At 52.0% G+C, this 20,695-nt stretch overlaps 6 protein-coding genes across 6 annotated transcripts; 2 read left to right on the forward strand and 4 right to left on the reverse strand.

Annotated features, from left to right (window-relative positions):
• Positions 1 to 2,394: 2,394 nt before the first annotated feature.
• On the reverse strand, positions 2,395 to 3,112 carry KRP23_9088 (uncharacterized protein; the record flags this gene model as incomplete). The annotated part of the gene is made up of 2 exons (XM_067894606.1): positions 2,395 to 2,901; positions 2,987 to 3,112. The coding sequence occupies 2 exons, from the start codon at positions 3,110 to 3,112 to the stop codon at positions 2,395 to 2,397; spliced, it is 633 nt and encodes a 210-aa protein (XP_067742264.1).
• Positions 3,113 to 3,456: 344 nt separating this feature from the next.
• On the reverse strand, positions 3,457 to 3,795 carry KRP23_9089 (uncharacterized protein; the record flags this gene model as incomplete). The annotated part of the gene is made up of 1 exon (XM_067894607.1): positions 3,457 to 3,795. The coding sequence occupies one exon, from the start codon at positions 3,793 to 3,795 to the stop codon at positions 3,457 to 3,459; it is 339 nt and encodes a 112-aa protein (XP_067742265.1).
• A 4,554-nt stretch (positions 3,796 to 8,349) lies between these two features.
• On the forward strand, positions 8,350 to 9,555 carry KRP23_9090 (uncharacterized protein; the record flags this gene model as incomplete). The annotated part of the gene is made up of 2 exons (XM_067894608.1): positions 8,350 to 8,595; positions 8,695 to 9,555. 2 exons carry the CDS (start codon positions 8,350 to 8,352, stop codon positions 9,553 to 9,555), a joined length of 1,107 nt encoding a protein of 368 aa, XP_067742266.1.
• Positions 9,556 to 12,086: 2,531 nt separating this feature from the next.
• On the forward strand, positions 12,087 to 13,134 carry KRP23_9091 (uncharacterized protein; the record flags this gene model as incomplete). Its single annotated transcript, XM_067894609.1, has 2 exons — positions 12,087 to 12,212; positions 12,298 to 13,134. 2 exons carry the CDS (start codon positions 12,087 to 12,089, stop codon positions 13,132 to 13,134), a joined length of 963 nt encoding a protein of 320 aa, XP_067742267.1.
• Positions 13,135 to 15,161: 2,027 nt separating this feature from the next.
• KRP23_9092 (uncharacterized protein) lies at positions 15,162 to 17,973 on the reverse strand (the record flags this gene model as incomplete). The annotated part of the gene is made up of 5 exons (XM_067894610.1): positions 15,162 to 15,199; positions 15,332 to 15,403; positions 16,363 to 16,789; positions 16,860 to 17,186; positions 17,251 to 17,973. The coding sequence occupies 5 exons, from the start codon at positions 17,971 to 17,973 to the stop codon at positions 15,162 to 15,164; spliced, it is 1,587 nt and encodes a 528-aa protein (XP_067742268.1).
• A 666-nt stretch (positions 17,974 to 18,639) lies between these two features.
• Positions 18,640 to 20,518, reverse strand: KRP23_9093 (uncharacterized protein; the record flags this gene model as incomplete). Its single annotated transcript, XM_067894611.1, has 2 exons — positions 18,640 to 19,659; positions 19,718 to 20,518. The coding sequence occupies 2 exons, from the start codon at positions 20,516 to 20,518 to the stop codon at positions 18,640 to 18,642; spliced, it is 1,821 nt and encodes a 606-aa protein (XP_067742269.1).
• Positions 20,519 to 20,695: the final 177 nt, after the last annotated feature.

Here is a 20,695-nt window from a genome sequence, read left to right on the forward strand (position 1 = left end):
AAGACTTGGCGGAACGATCAGCAAAACAGGGAGGTCTTGGATTGCCAAATATTGAAGCTGAATTAGTAGCGATGAGCGCGACAACAGTGACGACATGGGCAATGACGGATAACACATTGATGCAGATTACTGGCGATCTACTGCAACAGCGAGGAGGAGAGTGGAAGGGTCATATATCACAGCAAGTGAAAGAGCCCACCACTGAACCTGGGGATGATTTCTGGAGTACTGGGAGGCCATGGGTGCAATGGGCGATGACAAATGGAGTGAAGCATGAAAACATAGAGGATGAGGAAGGGCGCGGTATACGGATGCAGCTGAGAGCTGCGAGCGGGGTTACTTTCCGGTGGGAAGCAGAGGGGCTCCAGGTCAACTGTGGTGACAGTATCAAGAACAACATTAATGAGGTGAGGAGGAAAAGAAGAAAGTAGAGAGGTGATTTTCCCCACTCTGGAATGGAAGGGGTGGAGCTGAGAGCGCTGAAAATGTGGGATCTAAGAGGAAGAATAATGACTTGGCAAGAGCTGGCGATATTAGTGAGCAGGCCTGCGCATGTTAAATTAGGTGAACTGGTAGTCATAGATTGGAAGGACATGGGTCACTTGATTTTCAGACCAGTGCAGCACAAAATACCAATGAACAGCAAAGTAGCAGAGTTGTTCAAGGAGCTATGCTGCAACATTATAGCCAACTATCCAGAGACCGTGTTCAAAGGAAGACGACCAGAGGAACTGATAGTACATCACCATCTAGATGACCAGCACCATAGTTTTGAGGTTGTGAAAGGGAAGTCACCGGAGTTGCATCACACATGGGGGTCCAGCAGCAAGAAGGTGCCGTGGGCAGTAGGGAAAGAAACAGTGAGCCAGGCGGCAGCGAGATGGCTTGAAGCTCAGGATCAGAGATTATGGGTAACCCCTCACCCCTGGTTACCTCGAATGAGGCCACTCTGGGCTGGCAAAAGGAGGTGGTCCATGACCAGGAAGCAATTCAAAGTACAGTTAGCACGGCGTAGTGTGCATAAAGCGAATATTGCGATCGACAAGATAAAAGATAAGTGGCGGAAGCAACACAGGCAGATAGCGGACGCACTATGCGTAGTGCAGTGGGGGCGAATTCAAAAGATGGAAGGGGTGCCAGCATATCAAGTCCAGAATGTGATGAAGCTAAAGTGGGGGAGGTTGAGATTGTGGTGCAACAAGGAAACACAATACAAGTGCAGGGCGGGAAAATGTGCGGGAGACACACGCCAAGGAGCTGATCACTTAATATGGACATGCCCGGAGGCGGCAATTTTCTGGGACGTACTGCTGCACATGTGGAGAAACGGGGAGGACGATGGACGTACACAAGAGCAGCTCAGGGCGGACATGATAGAGGACATTTTGGGGTTTCGGCTCAAATGCCTCCCGGCTTGGGTTGCTCAATGGGGTATACAACAACAAGACACGGAATGGGAGTAAAAGAATGATATGGCGCAGGATATATGGGCTAGTGGCTGTGCCTTAACGGTAACAGCGATTTGGCGGTGGAATGTCAATCGCGTGCACGCGATAAGCACGCAGCAGGTCACACTAGCGGAGGCTGCAGAAGAATTACGAAAAGAGCTGTTGGAAGCGTGCAGGCGCTACACACTGAGTTTATATCCATTGACGGTCGACTCGAAACCCAAACTTGCCGCGGCGAGTCATCTTCTCAAAGCTTGGAGAGCGCAAGGTACTGACAGCACCGACGGGCCCAACTAGGATCGGCCTATTTGACGGAGGCTCCCGGGGAAATCCAGGGCCCGGGGGAAGTCGTATCGTGGTCGGGGAGCTGACTGGGGATGCAGTCTCGAATGGACAGGTGACAGGAACACTGATGTGGGCAGCAGCGACGGCGTTGGGAGGTCAAACGATGACTAATAACGTGGCAGAATTGGTCGGGCTACAAAAGCTCCTAGCAAAAGCGGTCGAAATGAAATGGAGCAACTTACATGTGGTTGGTGATAGTGTGCTTATCATCGGTTGGATGAGGAACACGCACAGACCAAAATCGAAGAAGATGAAGCATTGGTATCGAGTCACTAAACGGTTGGCGGCTATATGCGGGGTCGCAACTTGGAGTCACCACTACAGGCAGCACAACAAGACGGCGGATTGGATCGCCAATTACGCCATGGACAGACAAAAGAGCATCACAGTGTGAGCCTCGACGGAATACAGAACACATGAGCTGTACGTTGGGGCGGATAGCAGACAAGGAAACGACATCGGCTTCTGGTGGGACCAGACAGGAGGAAGATGGTGCGATGAGGCACAAACAATAAACAGAGGGCTATAAGAAGGAGGAGAGGCGACGGAGTGTGAAGAGGTGATGCACGTGACAGGAAGGAATGGCCAGTCGCGCATGGTATTAGAGTTTGGCGAAAGCATGTAACACAATAATCCGTATAATACCACACACAAAAAAGTGTTCGTAAAATTTGTCGTACAGCACCTTGTTCGACTCTGTCACAATTTCAGTCGGACGAGCGGAAATCAGACGAAAGCTGCCGATCGACTCGTCCTCTCTGATCGTGTCGTAGTCTTCCCGCACAGTGATTTGGCCCAGCGCCTCCGTCGTGCTAATCTCCACATTCGTCAAGAAGAACTTAGCTGCATTGTACACTTCCCTCAGAGACTTGACTCCCACCAACTGGTTCACTTCGAATCGTTCGCAGCAAAAGGCACCCGCAGCACCTTCGTAGCGATTTTCCGAGCTGTGTTTGGTTAGTAGATTGAGATGCTGCGAGCGCGCGAGGACGTATGGGAGCGCCGAATTGAGCTTGTCGTCTTTCATATCCACCAGCAGCTGCCTGCGTGTCACCCAGCACTTTGGCAGGTGAACGTACGAGTACAGAGGATTCATAACCTGTCCCTCCTGGATAACCAACAAGGAAATAACGGATACCATGTCAGATCAGCTTAAGAGTATAGTATAAGGCTGCCAAGCGTTGGTGGTGCACCTGATAGTCTATGAGCTCGGACTGAGCGCCGGCCAGGACCAGTATTTGGTCGTGAATTAACTCTTGCAGTGCATTCTTGGTGCGCAGCGAGCGCCACAGCAGCTGCAAATGGTCACTCGGAGTCATTGCCGCCGCTTCCGCCCGAGCGTTGAGCTCTTGCACCTGGTCCTACAGCGCCCGAATCTGCTCCCTAAGCGCCTCTGCCTCCTCCCTCCGCACTTGGTTCGTCGACTTGCGCTTCTTCGCTGGCATTTCGGACAGCCTTGAGCTTCTGGCACAACGTTTCGGATTGTCGCTGTTTCGTAGCCGACATCTACTTGTTTGTATGGGATCGTAGGAAAATGCGCCACTGTTTTTACTATCACTGGCAATGAGACCAGGTCGATAATCTTCACGTTTGTATAGCAGCATGTGTTGTGGAAAATGAGCCCGGTTTCGTAGCCTCCAAATCCGACGTTTATAATGCATTCCTATTCGCCAAAAATCCACTTGCCAAGTCTCCCCTCCAGACTCGCACATTGCTCAACGATGCCCACAGCGCCGCTCAAGAGCAAGATCATTGCAGCGCCAAGCAGCAGCGGCGAGTCGGTGGCCAGCAGCACCAGCGACTCACCCTCGACCCAGAACAGCGCCACTTCCGTGATCAAGAGCGGCGGGTCAGTGGCCAGCAGCACCAGCGACTTGCTTACGACTATGATTAGCGATATGGCCGTGGTCATTACTAGCGGCACGGTGGTGCCCCGTCGTGCTGGTGCGACAACGGCGGAAGCATTAGAGGTCACTGCAAAGGACGTTCGAGATGCCTGCATATCAAAGCGAACGCAGCAGGCTTACGCTGGCAGCCTTCGTGCGATATCTCGGTGGATTGTGGAGACCAAAAAGAATGAATCGCACAAATATTTCGAGAAGGGTGGTCAAATAGATCTCCAGCAGTTCACGACATATGACTTCGAGGAATTCTTGCTTGAAAAGCGCAAGACAGTTGGTGTCAGCACGTTGAATGGTTTCCGCAGTGCCATCAAGGATCTCTATCGCCGTCAAGAACTATCACTCCCTTCCTCGTACGAAAAGAGCATGTCGACTTTCTTCTCAGGATTGAAGCGGCTGCAGGCCTCTAAATATCAGTCTGGAGTGCCGACCGAGTCTGGCAAAGATCCTCTGCCGTACTCGCTGTACCAAGAGCTTTGTAAGTCAACATTGGTCCGTCAAGACGCTGGGTTTGCTCACTTTTTTCTTACTACTCAGTGGAACTTGATGTGCCGATCGGAATCTGTCCAGACCATTTGTACCGAGCACCTGAGCGCGCATGATGATAGCGTCGGGTGCGTTTTGCACAAGTCCAAGACGAACCAGGAGGGGAACGGGCCGAAAGATCCACGGCACATCTACGCGAACCCGTTAAGCCCCTTAACGTGCTGGGTCACTGCACTGGCAATTTACTTGGCTAGCCGACCAACACAGCAACCTGGGCCTATGTTTACTGGATCACAACAAAAGTCTCGATTTGGTACAGCGTTAAGACAACTTATTGGCGAGAAGACTGGTCTCAACCATTACGGTACTCACTCCATTCGCAAGGGTGTCGCTACGTTTTCCTGTAGTGGCACAACTGGTGGACCCTCAATTGCTAGCGTATGTTTGAGGGTGGGCTGGTCTTTAGGTGGTGTACAAGACCGCTATATTCGCTACGAATCTGCGGGAGACCAATACCTGGGACGCGTTGTGGCCGGCTTACCATTAAATCGTGCGGAGTTTGCCATTCTTCCACCCCATTTTGCCAATAATGACGATGCCAGTGTGAGTGCCTGTATCAAGGAGATGTTCCCTGCGCTAACAAACGCAAGCACGCTTCAAGGCATCCTTAGGCTTTGCATCGCATCTCTCGTCTATCATGCTGATTATCTTCGGGAGACGCTTCCAGCATCACACCCGCTGCTGTCTACGTACCTGTTCAGAGACAACCAAATACTAGACGAGCTGCGCTCTACTTTAGTGACCGCAAGTGATTCGTCACCGTGGATGAAGCCGACAGGCATACCCCCTCATGTTGAGCTCTACAAGCAGCTTCTGGCGATGCAAAATTCTATCGACAATTTACCGCCGGTGTTGCTAGCGGGCTTTAGCAACCTAATCGAAGAAAAAGGAGTGACGGCAGGAAACATTATGAAGGAGCAACTGGAGTCAACTATTGAAAAACTGCTGGAACGTGCTGGACTATCACAGGCGCAAGAACGTACGCCACAACATCCTGACAGCCGGCTAGATGGCCAAATGGCTCACTACTACGATGGAAAATTCCATCTTCTCCCGAAATCGTTTGTGTTCCCAAGAGTGGGTCCGTTTGGGGCGTGGCAACTTTGGTGGTTTGGCGACAAACAAAAAGGCCACCCGCCGCTGAAAAGGGTGCACAGTCATGACTTACCCAGCCGGGCCATGAACAAAACCTTTTCTGACTGGGCTGTGATGATACGGCACATATCCAGAGGGGTTGCATTGGCAGGGTCGACGATACCAACCAACATGAATGGACAACAGTCAGCTGAGCTATTTCGTACTGGGATGGAACATCTCACGCTATCACCGTCAACGCGGAAGAGGAGGTTAGACGAGCTCTCTGTCACTACTGTGTTGCGCCTTATCCGAGAAGCACAACCTAGCAGCCTTGAACCTGCTGACAAACGGCGTCGGATTGCATAATTTTAGCCAATAGCAATCTGCAACACGAATTTCCTACGTTTTTGTCAGATAAGTGAATGATGGCGATTCTCTTTAGCCGGTATTATACGTGTTACTGTACTGGTTAACAGACTGGCTTCTGTTGCAGTATTTAAGACTTGCCTACTGAGCAAGCTTGCATTCTGGAGTGACAAGTGCGTTGTCGAACACGCGAGAGACGGTCTCCAAGTCGCCCAGTAAGTGCAGCATCGGAGTCAAAAGGTCCGCTTTTGACTGCACAAGCTTCACGCGGCTTGTTATGCTGTCCCACTTGAAATGGATCGAGCCTCGCAGCACAAACCGCTGGTCGAGCAACTTGGCAGCAAGCGGTGACCACTGATCTCGGTCTCCATTGTGGACGAGATGAGGGAACGCGAAGTGCAGCGTGTTGGCCGTGATGGTGATTCCAACTGTAGTGGTGGCGGTGAGCGAGTCTTCGGGGCCGGTATCGAGTCGCACGAGTTGGGTATCCGAGTCTGGCAGGTAGAGAGCGAGGCGTCGGTAGTCCTCGATGAGGCTCTCAACGCCAAACCCCGTCTCGCCAACCACATCCGGCGATGTCGCTGCATGCAGGAAGTCGCGTTGTACGGTAGAAACATTGGTGTTCGGGGCCACTTTCGTGCTGTTGTCGGGGTCGTTCATTAGGGCGGATCCTTTCAAGCCGTAGCGGAACAGGCGAAAGTATTCTGCCACCACCGACAAGGCAGTCGTTCCTGTGGGGACACCGGAAGAGAGCGTCTGGCACTGGAGCTGAAGCGTTTGGGTTTCTCCTCGTAGCTTTCTGACGTCACGCTCTAAAGCGATCGCATGGTCCTCGATCTTTTTCCTGTATCGCTGCATGCCTGTCCGACTACGCTGTCGGCGCAGCTCTGTATCACCTTTTCCCTCTGCGATCAGTAATTGTGCAGCATACTGGCCAGGGACCTCCATGTTGACAGCGAGCTCTGACGGAGACTTGTTGGGAACTGGGTTCAACATACCCTTGTGCTTGGAAGGAGCCGCAGCCCGCGTGGACTGTGTCTGCGGTGCTGTCTGGAGGACGTCGTGTGCAACCACCACCACGCTACCATGTCGATGTTGGGGAAAGTGTGGTCTTGAACTTGTGTATCTTGTCGTCGTTGAACTCCTGGTGTTGTCGTCTCCGGCGAAATTGGCTTCAATTGTTGGCCAACGGGACGATCGCATCATTTTTCCGATCACACCGTCACTGAGCGTGTGGACACTCGGTAGATGGAGGGGGCTGCTGTGTATGGTGCTCTAGTTGACCTTTCTTGCCCAGTTTCAAAGTGGCGCAGGAATGCTTTGATGCTGGGCTTGCCGCGTAATCGTGTGAGTGGGTGTGTCTTGCTCGTTCGCTTGTCCGAAACACTAAACCAGCCACCATCGTTTCAGAGCCAGAATACCGAGCCAGAATACCGAGCCAGGCCCATGCTCGCTCAGGGAGCTTTCTCGGCACAGACCCCGTGCCCACCAGAACAACGAGAGCGTCCTCCCGGTCTCGACAATAGCCCACAACATCGGTTGGGTGATTGATTGATTATGATGGTGTGTCTTGTTCTCTCACGGGGTGTCCGTACATTGGAAACATGCGGTATCGTATAATGCAACCAAGCACTTCCAAACTTATTGGCAAAATCATACTCTGAACGACATCATTGGCATCAATGAACAACAGCGCTCTCTACCCACCCACCACTGAAAAAAGTGACAGCGCGATCGTCAATGCCTCGGTGGCGTTGTACACATCGGCTTGATAGTCGAGGCCCTGCCAGGCCCGAGGGTAACGCATGCTCCAGTCCGCCGACGTTGACTCGAACTCGACCGTTTGCACTTCTTTGCCTCCAGACTGGGTTCGGAGACTTCTTCTGCTGCTTAACCACCCCATCGAGATCAAGCGACAAGGAGAGGCATCACGGTATCTTGTCAGTTATGACGGACAAAGTTCTCTAATGTGCAGTCTCACCTAGATAAATCCTCGAATTGTTTGCACCATGGCATCGCCCCAACTCGAAGCTTCCTCGTGAAGTGAGTCGATTGTGGAGGCCGGCACCTCAAACTTGGGTAGTGGATTTTTAAAAATGTTGCACGCCGCATCGACACGACTAGCTGCTCAGTGATCATGACAGCACAGGGCCGACCTTCAAACTCGTTGCGTTGATCGAAATACTCCACGAGCGTGATGTTACCGGTATTTCATCCCGGTTGTTACTCCATCGCCGATTCCCGACAACAAACGGGGATTGTCAGCTTAGCTTCGTTAGTTGACGCTCCGTCCTCGGTGTCGTAATCCTCGTGAGCCCCAATCTTTCGGATACCGGTATGCTGTTTTCCATGTTACCCATTCACGAAGAACTAAACAGTTCCAAATACTTGTTTTAGAGACTTTACTCCTTTGAAGTGGAAGAGCTCGAACCGTTCGCAGAAACCATACCCGTTCTCATCTTCGTAGCGATGGTCCGACAAGTGCGGCTTGAGTCGGCTTCGTGCAGTGACATACTGGCATCCTCGATTTACAATATCTTTAAATTCACGAGAATTTCACGTTGCGCGGAACCCTAACGACCTAACGTCAAAATGCGCATTGTCACTGTAAATAACCCAATTTTTCACTTGGGTGATTAAGCCATTTTCAAATTTCCATATAATAAATGACGGGGCGACGCGGCGGAGCTAAGCGACGCAAACCTTCGTACTTGGTGCGGCAGGAGGAGGTGAAGAAGGTCAAGGCGCAGCTGCAGGTTCTTCAGAACAAGCTGGCGCGTCTCCAGGCTCGTCCCCGCAGCGCGCGAGCCCAACTTCTGGACGTCGTGGGGGCGAATAACTCCCTCCGAGATATTATACATGGCCAGCAATTGGCGGTGGCTGGCGCTCGGTCCATGTTGGCTGGGATGGAGGTAAGAATAAGAATTCACACTTCTCATGCATTTTTAACGTTAAAGAAATGGGTTTTACTCACAGTGATGTGTTTTTATATGCTGGTGGTGTCTGAGTAGGAGAGGCAGACTGGAAGTCCGTTGTGCAGACATATTCACATGCCTAAAGAGTGGTGGGGGCGGCGCCAACTGCTGCTAAATGCAAAGACTGGTATGATCACTAGAGGCTGCCAGTATGTGGTGGCTCGCAGTCAGCATCTGGATCTGATGAAACCGCAGCTGATGGACCATCGATATGAAGACGCTCAGGGCAACTTTTGTTGTGAGAGATTCGAGTTTTTCCATTTTACTGGAGTCCAGTCGATCAAGCAGGTGTTCGAAGCCATCAAATACTTCATGCTGAACATGGAGATCACGATCTCCGAAGCCTTGGGACATACAACAGTTCGTGAGGACTACGACACGGTGGATGATGGGACGTCGATCTGGAATTACCGACTGCTTTCGACAGATAGCAACGGAATCACGTCGGAGGTGAACAAAGTGGTGTTGACGGAATATTTTGACGAGTCGGTGACGATGGGAGGTCGGCCGTGTGCCGTGGTGGTCACGGACAGCGTTGATGTTGACGACCTCTATCCTTACAACCCCCGAGAACGAGTGCGACGAGATATCAGTGCCACGACTGTGCTGACAGAAATGAAACGCAAGAAGAACGAGCGGTCAACGTCCACCGAGAGCGAACAGCGAGTCAGCCACGTGTCTGGAAGCGAAGGAGGAAACACCAGTCAGGGTGATGGCGTCCACACCGGCGAAGAGGAAGGAGAGGAACTTGTGGTTGTGATGCAGCGTGCCGCGTTCATGAAAATGCACAAACCTGAATTCGAGATCTCGAGAAGTGCGATGAGGTCGTTAAAGGAAGGTATCGCGAGCTGGGGAGAGGTTGAGGTGCAGTCAATCAGAGATGCTGTCAACGCATGATCCGTTTGTGCATTATGGCAGACACTTCTCGTCCCAGAACCCTTTGATTAAGGACTTCCTGCATAACGCGCAGTAACATGATAAAGAAAATAGCAAATCTATTAAATAATACCATACTTCTGATGTCGTTAGACAGAAAGAAAAGCGCGTCGCGGTCGAGTGATGGAAGTACCACCACCTCTGCTGTCTCCTCGACAGCGACTTCAGATAAGGATTTGGAAACCGGCCCTGTTAACGTAAAGCTTCTTGTATTCTACTTTCAAGGTGCACGCGAGCTCCAAGGGCTTCTCTTAGTACGTATCCACATTTCATTACACCGTCGGCTCCTAAACTAATTCCAGAATGACTATTATAGTACTGTTACATTTATTATATAATGTCTATGATTGCCTGTAAAAGCAGATGGAAAAATCCGGGAAAGTCTGTTGTTTTCTGTGTCTTCGCTTGGCATGCGTGGCGTCGACGTGGTTTGAGCTACAGTCTTGTGATCGCCTAAGATTGATTGAAAATGATGAAACTTTGGTCGATCATGCCCGCCGAGGCAAAAATACCCTTTTTTGTGCTCTTTCCTACCTAATTAGCGCCAACGCCGCCGCCGATGACCCTGTTGAGAGGCTGCTGTCAACCCTTGGGCCCCAAGCGACAGCCGCGACCAACTTTCTCTCATCCGTCACTATAATTTATTTCATATACTTGATCTGTCGCGATTTGCAGCCCGAGACCGCCTTGCCAGCAGGCTGAAGCCTGTGGAAAGGCCATCGAGGCAATCATCCACGCCCGGAGGAAGTGCTAAACATCGTTACTCTATATTGAGGCTACGAAGGCTTTTTTGTCAGTGCTTGCGTCGCGCCACTACACGCCGATGCGGGAGAGCGCACCGTGTCCTTCCAGGAGCTAATGCTGTCTGTGCTGCTCGGATCAAACCAAAACAGTGGCGAGTGTATCCACATAGGTAATAGCAACGGAATGGCTTATGATTTTCTGGGGTACATGTATTGGCCAGTTCCCCCAGATAGTTGTGATCGATCAGGATATAGGATGCACACATCACATCATCTGTATTTAACACATACCGTGTGTCACGCATTGTGTGTCTCACATTGCGTGGTATAAATTCACCACCAAGGGGATTCGTCATTGACAAAATTGTCACGGGCATCTAGGCATTTCTTGAATCACTTTGAAACTGGCCACGAAAGCTTGTAGAACAACATGCACAGCAGCTACCTCCAACCGCCGAACGTGCACATGCTGAGCGACGGTGTGATCGGAAAAGTGAGGAGTTCAACGACGACAAGATACACAAGTTCAAGACCACACTTTCCCCAACATCGACATGGTAGCGTGGTGGTGGTTGCACACGACGTCCTCCAGACAGCACCGCAGACACAGTCCACGCGGGCTGCGGCTCCTTCCAAGCACAAGGGTATGTTAAACCCAGTTCCCAACAAGTCTCCGTCAGAGCTCGCTGTCAACATGGAGGTCCCTGGCCAGTATGCTGCAAAACTACTGATCGCAGAGGGAAAAGGTGATACAGAGCTGCGCCGACAGCGTAGTCGGACAGGCATGCAGCGATACAGGAAAAAGATCGAGGACCATGCGATCGCTTTAGAGCGTGACGTCAGAAAGCTACGAGGAGAAACCCAAACGCTTCAGCTCCAGTGCCAGACGCTCTCTTCCGGTGTCCCCACAGGAACGACTGCCTTGTCGGTGGTGGCAGAATACTTTCGCCTGTTCCGCTACGGCTTGAAAGGATCCGCCCTAATGAACGACCCCGACAACAGCACGAAAGTGGCCCCGAACACCAATGTTTCTACCGTACAACGCGACTTCCTGCATGCAGCGACATCGCCGGATGTGGTTGGCGAGACGGGGTTTGGCGTTGAGAGCCTCATCGAGGACTACCGACGCCTCGCTCTCTACCTGCCAGACTCGGATACCCAACTCGTGCGACTCGATACCGGCCCCGAAGACTCGCTCACCGCCACCACTACAGTTGGAATCACCATCACGGCCAACACGCTGCACTTCGCGTTCCCTCATCTCGTCCACAATGGAGACCGAGATCAGTGGTCACCGCTTGCTGCCAAGTTGCTCGACCAGCGGTTTGTGCTGCGAGGCTCGATCCATTTCAAGTGGGACAGCATAACAAGCCGCGTGAAGCTTGTGCAGTCAAAAGCGGACCTTTTGACTCCGATGCTGCACTTACTGGGCGACTTGGAGACCGTCTCTCGCGTGTTCGACAACGCACTTGTCACTCCAGAATGCAAGCTTGCTCAGTAGGCAAGTCTTAAATACTGCAACAGAAGCCAGTCTGTTAACCAGTACAGTAACATGTATAATACCGGCTAAAAAGAATCGCCATCATTCCGAAACGTTGTGCCAGAAGCTCAAGGCTGTCCGAAATGCCAGCGAAGAAGCGCAAGTCGACGAACCAAGTGCGGAGGGAGGAGGCAGAGGCGCTTAGGGAGCAGATTCGGGCGCTGTAGGACCAGGTGCAAGAGCTCAACGCTCGGGCGGAAGCGGCGGCAATGACTCCGAGTGACCATTTGCAGCTGCTGTGGCGCTCGCTGCGCACCAAGAATGCACTGCAAGAGTTAATTCACGACCAAATACTGGTCCTGGCCGGCGCTCAGTCCGAGCTCATAGACTATCAGGTGCACCACCAACGCTTGGCAGCCTTATACTATACTCTTAAGCTGATCTGACATGGTATCCGTTATTTCCTTGTTGGTTATCCAGGAGGGACAGGTTATGAATCCTCTGTACTCGTACGTTCACCTGCCAAAGTGCTGGGTGACACGCAGGCAGCTGCTGGTGGATATGAAAGACGACAAGCTCAATTCGGCGCTCCCATACGTCCTCGCGCGCTCGCAGCACCTCAATCTACTAACCAAACACAGCTCGGAAAATCGCTACGAAGATGCTGCGGGTGCCTTTTGCTGCGAACGATTCGAAGTGAGCCACTTGGTGGGAGTCAAGTCTCTGAGGGAAGTGTACAATGCAGCCAAGTTCTTCTTGACGAATGTGGAGATTAGCACGACGGAGGCGCTGGGCCAAATCACTGTGCGGGAAGACTACGACACGATCAGAGAGGACGAGTCGATCGACAGCTTTCGTCTGATTTCCGCTCGTCCGACTGGAATTGTGACAGAGTCGAACAAGGTGCTGTACGACAAAGTTTACGAACACCATGAGCTGATTGGAGGACGGCCATGCGCTGTCATGGTCACCGACAGCGTCGACGAGGACGAGTTGCATCCGTACAATCCCAAGACACGAGTTCGGCTGGACGTGAGCGCCACACTCGTCATGACGGAAGTGAGGAGGAACAGACCGGGGTGCACAAAACGCCACGAGCAGCAACCCGTTGAAGGAAGTGGGGCCGAAGTTGGCCAGGCCCTCAAAACGGACGTCGACGAGGAGTCGATGATCTTGATCCGGTGCGCATCTTTCATGAAAGTCCGTCGGCCAGAATTCGACGTGCCCACTGAGACACTGAGCGCTGTTGGTGATGGCTCAGCGGGCTGGGTCAAGGTGATGTTGCAGACGATTCGCGAGTTTGTCTGTGCGTTGTAATAAACCACTTCATACGAAAGACTCACGCTCGTGGCTCGTGGAAACCTGTGTAGGTTTACTGACATGTATTGGAGATTCACGGAGAACAAAACAAAGCAACAGTCTGTGAACAAACGAGTTGGCAAGTGTGTGTGCAACACAACGATTTAGTGTCGATCATCCCACCACCACGTATGGCCACCGGGAAAATTGCTCGCACATATCGACCATCGCGGTTTTCGGCACTTCGAGGTTTGGCTGGTACGTCTTGATGAATGCGGCCCGTCGTATATCCACCACGACTTTATCCTCATCTTCGTTACCATTTTGGTTGACTTCTCTACCGAGCTCACGATCGAGTTCAGCATTCTTGTTGCGCCGCTCTTCAGTCAATACGATAGCCGTCGTGAGGTCTCTCCTGAGTGAATCGTACGGGTGCACGTCATCCTCGTCAATGCTGTCTGTAACCAGCACAGCGCGCGTTGATTTTTGAAAGTCATTTTGGTCTTCGAAGTACTGCCGTGTGAACGAGGCAGAATCGAGCCGCGCTGGCGTGGTTTGACTCCAATCGGTGATCCGATATGGGCACACCATCATTTAGGCCGTCGTAGTCTTCCCAAGCCGTGATATCTCCCAGCACCTAATCTCCGTATTGAACATGAAGAAAACAAGCGCATCTTAGACTTGCTTGAGTGATGAGATCGCAGATGAAGCTCCTGTCCGTGTCATCGAACTGTTCTCCGGACATGTCCAAGTGGTGAGACCTTGTCATCAAATAGTCGTAAGATTGTCTGAACTTGACACCCTGGCATAACGCGATTAGGAGCTGCGATGGCGACAATGATGCCGCAGACGACAACAATTCGATTCAGGTCTGTACGAACGTATTGATGTGCATTTCGCGTTTGCCGCACAGAACTGATCGACCTCATCAAGAAGAACCTCTTTCTTCCGACCTGAACATCGATGCATCGGCTCGCGGATAGGTAATGTTAACGCCACTGATGTTGGACAGACAGCTATCGCAGTCTCCATTTGGAACCGCTGGAAGTCAAGCTGCTGGGAGTTCAATACTTCTGTCGCGAATACCCGGGGTTGTTTTCCAAAGAGGAAAGTTTATTAATGGGAAAAGCTATCATGTAAAACCTGCGGCCTGCTCGCCTTCATGCAGTTGGGCGCGTGCCTCCGCCCACAAACGCATCGTGCCACGTGCATTGAGGCCAATAGCACCGTACACGACACGCCTCATCGTCCCTGCCGTCACCACGCGACCTTCATAGGCCCGTGGCATGCGCCTCACCAACGCTGTCATCAACCAAGCACTGTTCGATTATGCTCCGGCGCCATCGTAGCTTGAACGAAGGCCGTAATCCGGCGACAACTTCAAGTAATAGCATTACGAAAATTACACCTTTTCGAGGAAACATGAGTAGTGACGACGAGGTGTCCGCCAAGAAGAGGAAACCGACGTATATGTATTCCACTTGCTATACAACCAGCAAATTGCGTTTGCTTCTGCTCACGCAATGCTTTCCCATACCTCTCATGACAGCAAGACAACCCGATGTGGCTCGTTACCATGATCATCAAAGTTGGTACCCGGGTTGAAAAACAAGAAGAACGAGTCTCAGATTGATGATCAGTGTGTGAGGGGGGAGCCCCTGGCGAGTTTAAAAGCCAAGCTTGAGGGATCGCCGGAATCCAATCAAGCTATCGCAAGCTACAAGATTTGGTAACACAAAAAGTAGGAAGTGTCAAGTCTAAAGTCTACTGCATGGCGTAGCTTACCAAAACACAAAACGTTGTTGATGAATTACAACGACTGAGCCTCAATTATCTGGCGGGCCGTCTGTGCCAGGCGACTGAGCGATACCGGCCATCGGGTCGTCCAACATCTCAAAGGTTGGTCAATAGACCTTCAAAGAGGGAGCGCTCCGCATCACACCACCACAAATTCTGCATATCGTCACCACCGTCTTGAGTGCTGCCTGCGTGCGTGGCGTCTTGCTCGACATTCGCCTGTGTTCGCTAAGCTCGCCATTTCTCAGTCAGAACAAGCGCTGCAATGAACTCTTGCCGAATTGGTCTATCCACAACATACCACACGAGGTCATTAAGTGGTCGAACGGGTACAAGTCGACTTCATCAATGCTGTCCGTTGTCAGTCAGTACTGCGCACGAAGAGTTTCAAAATCATTTTGACCTTCATAGTACTCACCTCCGACGTCACACGCCAGCTTCTTGTTCTGATAACAATCGATGATTCGAGATGTACACGTCGTCGTTTTGCCTGTTGTCGTCGACCCGGGTCGTGGGTTTGCGAACTGTCTCCAGAGGTCGCGGTATCCGTGTTGGACGCAAAAAACACCATGCATCGTAGACTTGCTTAACTGACCGGGCAGCGCGAAAGTGAATCAGGTCGAAGTGGATGCCCAATAAACTTCCCGTCCTCGTCCTCGAAATGTTCCCCCGAGTAGTGGTCCCTCACCATGTTCAAACAATTGCTACGTGCCGTTAAATACGTGCGGACTTGCCGGAGCTTTCGTCTTTCAAAGATAAACGGGTCTCGCGCCGAGAACCACACTCTCGGGGCAGATGGATATTCAAAAACATCGGACTTGTACGTTGACCCTCAAGATGGTTGAAGATCATGGGTTGGACTGATGCTACTGCGAGCTAATAGTTGCGCACCAAACCTTTCATGGCTTGGCTGTTGGCTCCATTTGATTTCAACTTGGCATCCCCATCTTCGCTTGATTCCTAGAGAATCATCAGCTCCTCTCGTAAGGTTTGAATCCTCGTCTCCAAAGCACAGCATTCCTCTTTGCGAACCAGATGCGTTGGCTTCGTCGCTTTGAAGAAGGCAAAGTGTCCTTGTTACACGAAGATCCTTGAACATTCTTCATCGCTGTGATCAAAACCTTGGTGTGCAATAAGATCGAATTGTTGCCTACCGACGGAGAAAAGAAGACTGCGTTCCAATCGGAGATTCAGTACCATCAGCATCCCGCAATATCCCACGTCTGTATGCAGATTACTCCATGCGTTTAACAGAATACGTACTCCAAGCCAACTCCAGCAGCGAGAGTGTCCAGCCATCATCAACAACCACGGTCCACTCACGTACTTTATCACTCGCGTTCGAGTGCGACACTTATCCGAGCTTAATTTACAGAGCCGCGTGGTGTCCTCCACACGGAATGCTCGCCTCATCACTAGCGCAGCAACAGCTCGTCTTGTCACCCGTACACGAGCAGCCCGCGTCACTGTGTTGTAGTACGCGATCTACGACGAGCTTCTTCATGTTGTCATGAGAATGGAACATGTTCAGGAAGAAGCGATCCTGCTGCTTCTGTGAGACTTTGTGCGGATACATGTGAAGCTTGGTCACCGTGTATCGTTTAACAATCACATACTTTTTGCCGTCAGTATCCTTGTGTGCAGAGAGCACCACACCACTCGACATATCCTTTCGGATGCGATTCGATACGTCGTACGGGTGCAGCTCGTCTTGGTCGACGTAGTCGGAAGCTAGTACTGCTGACTTGTCCCCAAAACGACAGTAGAAAACCCCATTGGACTCCATATCCGGCATCTTGCCCGGATTCTTGTGTACCTGGTTTGGTCTCGAGACAATGCGCTGGTGCATATAGTTGCACTTGAGCGTGCCAGTTGACTAATACATGTAGATATCAAAAGTAGCTTGTTAGAGCAAGACCCCATTTGATTTTACGCCAGAAACGTACCTCACGCAGGGGTGTCACTCCTATTGCCTGGTTTAGCGCCTCATCCTTCTCGGCAAGCTGATTGTAGACTCCACGAGCAACTTGGTAAATGCTCACTCCGTCATATCTGGAAATCGTGAAATTGACACAGTAGTGCTTGCCAAACTTGTCAAACATGTCTGAGAACTCGTGAGGCTCATTGCAGTCCATTCCCTGGGTCTTCTGTTCAATAAACCTGGACGTCATGTCGAGCTTCTCCTTGCGTAGGGACAGAATCGTCTTCCTCCGCTCGTCCAAGTCCTTCCCCAGACGAATATACGACTCCAAAGGTGTCATCAACGACATCCGCTGAAAAAACAGCAAGTAAGCCACAAAGAACCTAAAAAGAAAGAAAAGAAATCCCCGCACATACCACATCATTCACAGGTGCAAATGCCAGCATGGCCTTGAAATTGTCCGCGTACATTTTCTGCTGCGTGGCAAGTCCATTGAGGACCTGGTTGTCCTCCTGACTCTTCAGCAGCAACTTCAACTCTCCTCTTCTTTTCACACTTTTACGTTGTGGACGTCTGTTACCTCGAAACTCCAAAAACTCCTTCTGAGCTTTGAGATATTTCTCCTCTCTCCTCAACAACTCCACTTCGTCATCCTCAGGGCTCTCTGAGCGAGGCGATTCCACCCCACTGTCGTCGGTTAAATCTAGAGAATTTTCCGATTTTTCGGAAAGTGACGAATCGGAGTGTAAAAGTCTCAGTGGGGGCAGAATTTCCCCCACTTTCCCGTCCTGGGGCAATGGATTGTCCAGCTCGAGTTCCTCGACGTCTGTGGCGTCGTCCAGAGCGTTGAGCCATGAATTGGCATCAGAGCTCAATGGCAGCAGCATGTCCAGGTCTGGGACTGCGTCATCATGTAGCTCCATTTCGAACAGGAATTCCTCGTCTTGGAACAAAAATCCGGATAATTCGTCGCTTTTGTGCGAACCCGAGGGCAACGCGCAGGAGCTTGGGGGCTCATGGGAGAGATGCTCGTCCGCTAGAGAGGATGCGGAGAAGTCCATGCAGTCGCTGGCGTCCTCATCCAGCAGCTGCAGCAGGTCGTAGTCGCGCACCAAGCCGTCCGGAAGGTCCACGCCCATGGTCGAGAAATGGTCAGTGCGAAGTCCATAATGGCAAAAACCTAATGTGAATGTTACGATAGTAATTTTACGATAGCGAAAACTTCAGTTTGTTGACTGAACTTGGAGCTTGACGTTTTTCAACGCTGCACTCCGGAAGGGTAAATCTTGTTGTCAACTAAGCATTAGGTAGTCGGGTGTCTTCAAGCTTCAACTGCTGCCTCGCAGAAGAAGCTGCGGATCAAATGCAACCAGCCCAGCTCAGCACGTGTGAACAAAGTCAAGTGTACATGTAGACGAACAGATGATCAAAACGACAGTGTTTGAGTACATGGACGTATTGATTCAATGTGCTGGTTAGCACGCGCTTGTAGCGCTGCAAGAGAATCACACGCCCACTCCACTTGGTCATGGTGAGCACGGAGCGCTTTCACAGCTGCTGCCACATAATTAACGGTAGTCACTCGCTCCATGCCAAATGTACGAGTCCTTCTTCGATTGCCTTGACTTCGACGGGGCGTCCAAGCTCAACGAGTCAACGACGCGACCCCGAAAGGAAGCCCGAAACAGCGGAAACGAACCACTTGAGAAGAAAATATGTAAAGCCCGAGGATAGCCGGCGAGAGACTTAGAAACTTCACCGCAGGTCTTCGGGTGCGTGTCTCCAGAACGTCGGTGGGGACTGACTCAGTCCTCGCCTGCGCATGGACAGCCAGTGTCGTTGCGCTGTAAGCGATCCACGATAAGCGTCTTCATAGTATCATGACACTTAGGCATGCTAGCGAAGAAACGGTCCTGCTGCTCCTGTGACACCTTGTGCGGGTACATGTGATACTTGGCCATCAGGTAGCGCTTCATCACCACGAACTTCTTGCCGTTAGCGTCAGTATGGCCAGAGAGCACCACTCCGCTGGAAACATCCTTCCGGATGCGGTTTGACGAGTCGTACGGGTGCAGGTCGTCCTGGTCGATGTAATCTGTTGCTAATACTGCTGAGTTGTCACCGAAGCGGCAGTAGAAGATAGCGTTCGACTCCATATCCGGCATTTTATCTGCGTCCTCGCCCTCCCAGTTCATACTCGAGACGATGCGCTGGTGCATGAAGTTGCACTTGATCGTGTCAAATGACTCGCGAATCGTTGTGTTTCCCATCGCGTTGTTCAGTGCCTCGTCCTTCCCTGCAATCTGCTCGTAGATAGCGCGACCAACCTGGAAAACGCTCACTCCGTCGTACTTGGAGATCGCGAAGTTCACGCAGTAGTGTTTGCCGAACTTTTCGAACATGTCTGAGTACTGGTACGGCTGGTTAATGTCAAGGCCCGCAGACTTCTGCTCGATGTACTTGTACGTCATATCGAGCTTCTCCTCCCGCAAAGAAAGAATGGTTTTCCTTCGCTCGTCGAAGTCCTTGCCTAGACGAATGTACGACTCCATGGGGGTCATCAGCGCCATGCGCACGTCGTTCACGGGGGCGAACGCGAGCATGGCCTTGAAGTTGTCCTGGTAGACCTTCTGCTGGTTCACGAGTTCGTTCAGCAGCTGGTTGTTTTCCTGGCTCTTGGCCAGCAACTTCGGCTGCTCGGTATCACGAGGACGGCGTTGCTTGATGCTCTGTCGCTGAGGACGGCTCGACTTTGCCCGGGACTGCAGGAAATCCTTCTGCGCATCTAGATACTTGGCCTCCTTCTCCAGCAGGTCCATCTCGTCCTGCACAAGACAACAATCAGCCTCCTCAACTCCACCACCTCTTCAATCAACCACGTACCTCCATGGCTTCCTCCTCCATCTCTTCGTCCTCCTCGTGGGTCTCCTGAACAGCCTCTTCGGGCATAGTAGGAAGAGGAGAAGCCGTCACACTCCCGTCCGTGTGGCCCAAGGAGGACACGTCCGACAGCTCGGATATCGTGGATAGCGACGAGTTCGTGTGCGGCAGCCTGGGCGGGGACATGGGGGGTAGCACGTGGCCCATCATGGCCTCGTGGAGCTGTCTGGCCTGCTCCTCCTCCATCTTCTTGTGCTCGTCGGCCAGCAGCGGGCACACGTCCACATCGAACTCGTCCATGTCCGTCTTGCAGGGCGACCCATCCGTCGTGCTGGGCGCGCTCGGGCACGGGGACAGCATGTCCAAGTCCGTGAACGCGCCCAGGTCGATGGCACCACCACTCTGCTCCAGCGGCGTCTGATTCTTCTGATTCGCGTCCAGGTCTAATTTTACCACTTTCTCCATGTCCCGTAGAAACTGCTCGCCGTCCAATAGGAATTCTGCAAACTCGTCGTGAGTGTTGGTCTCTGCTTCCGGGGACTTGGTGGCTGTGGCCGAGCAGCAGCCGGCGCCGCCCGACGCGCACGCCGAGGACGCGCAGGATCCCGCCGCAGGATCAGAGGCGGCGGAGGACGTGGCGATGCTCACACCCACGGAGCAGCTGGCCAGCAGGTCCTCGACGTGCGACGTGGCGGAGGACGCCGCCGGGGCGTCCAGGAAGCTGCTGGAGACGCCGTCGTCGCCGTCCACGAGCTGCAGCATGTCGTACTCGAGCACGAGGTCGTCCGGCAGTCCCGCGGCCATGGCTGGTTGCGTTGTTACCAGTAGTGAGGGGCTCCGGAGCTTTGGCGTTTCTTCCACGCCCGCGCTTTAAAAGCGGTGACTGAGGCTTTGTATGCTTTCTTCTCGAACGGCGTGGAAGGGTGAGACTGGCTATTGTGCCAATCACAGAAGAGCGTGAGACATGACAATCTCTCGCTT

This window comes from Phytophthora ramorum, assembly GCF_020800215.1.
Source record: "Phytophthora ramorum isolate Pr-102 chromosome Unknown Phyram_PR-102_s0008, whole genome shotgun sequence".
In the NCBI taxonomy this organism is placed as follows: Eukaryota; Oomycota; class Peronosporomycetes; order Peronosporales; family Peronosporaceae; genus Phytophthora; species Phytophthora ramorum.